The 4,301-nt window shown below is 49.1% G+C and overlaps 1 protein-coding gene across 1 annotated transcript in view; it reads left to right on the top strand.

Annotated features, from left to right (window-relative positions):
• Nucleotides 1-158: 158 nt before the first annotated feature.
• Nucleotides 159-4,301, top strand: part of LOC104405526 (putative olfactory receptor 10AC1) — a gene marked incomplete at its 5' end in the record, with an annotated part of 19,096 nt that continues 14,953 nt past the window's right edge. Inside the window, one exon of the mRNA XM_010014258.1 lies at nucleotides 159-240. Coding sequence (XP_010012560.1) covers nucleotides 159-240 — 82 coding nt within the window. The remainder of the gene's footprint in view (nucleotides 241-4,301) is intronic.

Here is a 4,301-nt window from a genome sequence, read left to right as displayed (position 1 = left end):
GCTGTCGCTGAGGCTGGAGTGCCTGCAGTGCTTAACACTAGGGTTGGAGCAGCTGCAGTGCCCGTTGTTGGGCAACATTTTGTCTTCAAAGTGAAAAAATTATTTGGAAGAGCTATTTAAACCCAAGTACTAACCCAACAAATATGTTGTCGTTGCAGAAACCATCAGAATCGAAAGAGAGTTGTTAAAACAGTCGAATTCTGCACTAACGTAGAAGATAGGCTTATTATCATTCGACAGGTAGGTAATACAGAGAATGTAACAGAAGAGCTGTGAAAACTGGAGTGGCTCATTCCCTCCAGAGCTTAGCTGAAAGCCAGTTCCGATCCCATCACCATGGCACTTGTCCAGTTTGATCAAAGTCCATTCTTCATGGTGATCAAGGGAGTCAGGTTTAGGTCCTCAAATCCAGAGCAGTAGGGACAGGTGCCACAAGGTGTCCTGAGCAGTGATGGGTGTTCAGCCGCCATGGAAGTGATCACATTCCAAATTATACAGCATCACGCAGTTTAATTCACTGGCTATTCTCACCCAAAGTCAAATTTCCTTCAGGTACACACCAGACTTCTCCATCCTCCCACATTACCCACCAAGTGCACCATGTGTAGGAGAATGCCCAGCACCAGCTTTCTGTCCTGGCCCCTTAGGTTTAGGAGCAGGGGCTGGATGTGGAATGCACCGTGACATAATGGATCCTGTATTGAAGACAGAAGCAGCTTTTTCCCAACTATTACTAACGTGAACAGACCTAATCATGAGCATATGCACTGCTATGCACCAACATGGCTATCCACCCTTGCTTACCCACCTAAAGGTCCATCTGCGTAATGCCCCTCTGGGCAGCTCGCTCCGCTTTTGTGGACTGGATTTACAAGTCTACGGGTTGTAAATCAGAGAGGATGTTCCCAGCTCTCCTCCCAGTTCTTTCCCGGAACACCTTGCCCATATCCAAGTCTGCACTGACCTCTAGTGCCTGCTGCTAGGAATTTAAGGTGGCCGGAGAGAAGGAGGGGAGCTTGGTTAACCTCCACAGCAGGTCAGTGCAGACTCGATAAGTCTTTCTCTTCTGCGTCTACTACTTTTGCTGCTGCTTCTGATTCTTCTACTGCTCCTTCTGCTGGTTCTTATAGTTTTAGTGGTTCTTCTGATTCTTCTGCTTCATTTCTGTTTCTACTTCTGCTTCTGGGTCTGCTTCTGCCTTTTCTCCTTTTCCTGCTTCATCTGCTTTTTCTGCTGCTTCTTCAGTTCCTGCTTTTCCAGTTTCTTCTGCTGTTACTTCTGATTCTCCTGCTGCTTCTACTTCTGCCTCTGATTCTGTGTCTTCATCTGCTGCTTTTTCTGCTTCTATGTCTGCTGCTTCTACTGATTCTCCTGCTTCTTCGACAATTGCACTTTGGGAGCTGATGCCTGTTCTGGTGATGCACAGATGTGTGTGATCAGCTCCTTATGTCTTCGCCCGGTCAGAGCAGGCGGAGATCGTGATCTTGGTGAGACTTACTGCATTGCGCGTGAGGATCCAGTTATCTTTCTCTCACGGCTCAGACCTGCTATAGAGGTTAACCAAGCTCTCCTCCCTCCCACCTTCGATTCCTTGCAGTAGGCACTAGAGGCCAGTGCAGACTTGGATATGGGCAAGGTGTTCCCGGGACGGAGAACTGGGAGAGCAGGGAAAGCAGAAGGTTCAGAAGTGGTGGAAGCAGACCCAGAGCAGAAGCAGCAGCAGAGAAAGAAGCAGATGCAGAACTAGGTAGAGAGGCCGAAGGACAAGGACTGATCTTTGGATCTGAAGATTTTGTACTTTAACATATGTGGTGTCATAAAGTCCTATTAGATAATTGTAAAATGTATAGTAAGCAATGTATTTTGACCTTGACTACTCAGACCTCAATCATTCAACCTTCCAGTTATTATAAAAGGAGTCAGGTCCTCTGATGTATACTAATTAAGATTAAAAATGAAAACATTCCAAAGTCGTCTGAAACCTCAAAACATATTTAGTACATCAGCAGAGAGATTAAAACTGTGGAAGCAGGAAGGAGAGAATCCAATTCATCAGAATACTGTTGATTTTGACACTGAGACGTTGGAGGCCATGTCAAGATTTCAAACACCACATCAATCCCTGTGGTCAGTCCTCTTGACTGGCCTTGGAAAAGACTTGGAAGCAATACCCCTCTATCCTACCAACTGACCTCGCCTTCCTGTGTTTTTGTGTTCTGCCCTGAACAACACTGACAAAAACCTTATGGCCACCCAATCCAAAACTAGCTAATTTATGCCAGCACAATACGCTGAATTAGCTTGTGGAGGGATCAAAAAAACACCAGATTCTATGATTCTGTCTAAAATGAAGCTACAGAGGCTAGGTAACTGGTTAGTGTTTCCTGTTGGATATGACCAATATGACTTTCACCTCGGAAACACAAGACTAAACTTCATTCCAAGTGAGGTTCAAACCGAAGTCCTGCACCTTCTGGTGTATATTCCAGTCTTCCTCTTTCCATTTTGCACGTCCCATGCAACCACAAACTGTGTCCTTAGATCTTCTAGACACTGATATACCTTGTTTCACAACTTACCTTACCATGATTATCACCCTGGTACACCAGTACTATTCAAGCAATGAATATTAGAGAACATTGCTACTTTTTACATGCAGTTGAATCACACAGCTAAAGTAGCAATCTTCATCCAAATTCATCATTTAAAAAATGAAGCCTTTCCTGGAGCTGGCTAAGCACTGGGAGTAAGCAGAATATAGTGATCTGTGCCATGGAGAAGGACAGAGCAAATGGCCATGCTGCCAGTGAAGTTACTGCATTAAAGCTGTGCAGGCCAGCACATCTTAAGCAGAGGAGTATTTGAAACATCATGACAGTCAGGTGAAGTTCCTGACAACTGGAAAAAGGGAAATATAACCCTCATTTACAAGAAACGGAAAATAGAAGACCTGGGGAACTGCAGACCGGCCAGTCTCACCTTTGTGGCACCTCCCTGATGTGGAACGCAGCCCCTACCCTGGGGCTGGGCCAGAGCCCGAGTCCTGCACCTTTGGGCTCAAAATGAGCCCCCGCTGGGCATTTCTGGGGTCAAAGCCATGGCTGAGCTGGGTGAGGGGTGCTGGGCTGGTGAGTGGTCCCCCTCTGGAGGAGTGGGTCCAGTCACATTGTTCCCCTAGTGCCGGAATGCCAGCATGCACCAGGCCAAATTCAACCATCTCTAGGGCTAAACATGCTTTTCACACTGGGTTTCGGCTCCAACACCTTACTCAAGGTGTGTACAACCACCATGAGAGTGCTGGACACTCGTTAGCCCAGGTCTGGACAGTGAGCAATTATGACAGGTCATATTCATCTACATGTCATGACAGTGACTGATTTACAACCTGGCCATAAGCCAGCTCAGTTCAACAAGGACAAGCTGTAACTGGCTGGAGCCGGAGCTGGGGGGGACACCAAGGAGCTGGAGCTGAGGAGGAGCTGGAGCTGTGGAGGAGCTGAAGCAGCAAACAGGGCTGGAGATGGACACAAGTTGCAGCCACAATGGAACTGGAGCCATCCAGAGGCTGGGCCTGAAAAACGGGAGAGCAGAAACAGAGACCTGAAGCTGCAAATGAGCTGGAGCCACAGCGACCAGGAACTGAAGCCATCCATAAACTGGGTCTGAAACCAGAGCATAAAGCAACAGGAGCTCTAAACGAGCTGGAGCCAAAACTGGGCTGGAGATGTCCATGAGCTGTGGCTGAAAGGAACAGGAACCTGAACCCACACACAAAACAACCAAATCAAAACCCAAACCCCAAAACCAAACCCCAAATCAAACAAGAAAACCCGAACCAAACCCAAACACAACTTCAAAAGGAACACACACACACACCATCAAGAAAGGGGAGCCCAAACCCCCCAGTCTGTGGCTGTGTCCGCGCTGGAGCCGAGCACTCCTCGCACTGTCACCGGGTGGGCACAACAAGGGCAGGCGGCAGCGTCGGCCGTAGCACAGGCAGCCGGGCGGCTTCAGGGGCTCCACACAGCTCCCGGCGTGACTGGGGCTCCTCTGCCCATCCATGTGTCCATCCCCGTGCAGGGACAGACATGACACAGTCAGATCCCAGCAGCACAGCCCAGCACAAAGAGCCCCGGAGCTGCTCCCCGGCCAACCCTGGCAGCTCTGCCCGGCCCCACAACCTGGCCCCGCAACCCTGACACGGCCGGGGAGGGAGAAGCTGGGCCGGGATCCCAGCAGGGTCCCAGTTCTCCCCGAGAACCTAGGCGAGAGCTAGGATCTGGCTGAAAACTCTCCTG

This window comes from Nestor notabilis, unplaced genomic scaffold, assembly GCF_000696875.1.
Source record: "Nestor notabilis isolate BGI_N333 unplaced genomic scaffold, ASM69687v1 scaffold8765, whole genome shotgun sequence".
NCBI classification, from domain to species: domain Eukaryota; kingdom Metazoa; phylum Chordata; class Aves; order Psittaciformes; family Psittacidae; genus Nestor; species Nestor notabilis.
Note: the sequence above shows the minus strand (reverse complement) of the source record. Positions and strands in the feature narration are given on the sequence as shown.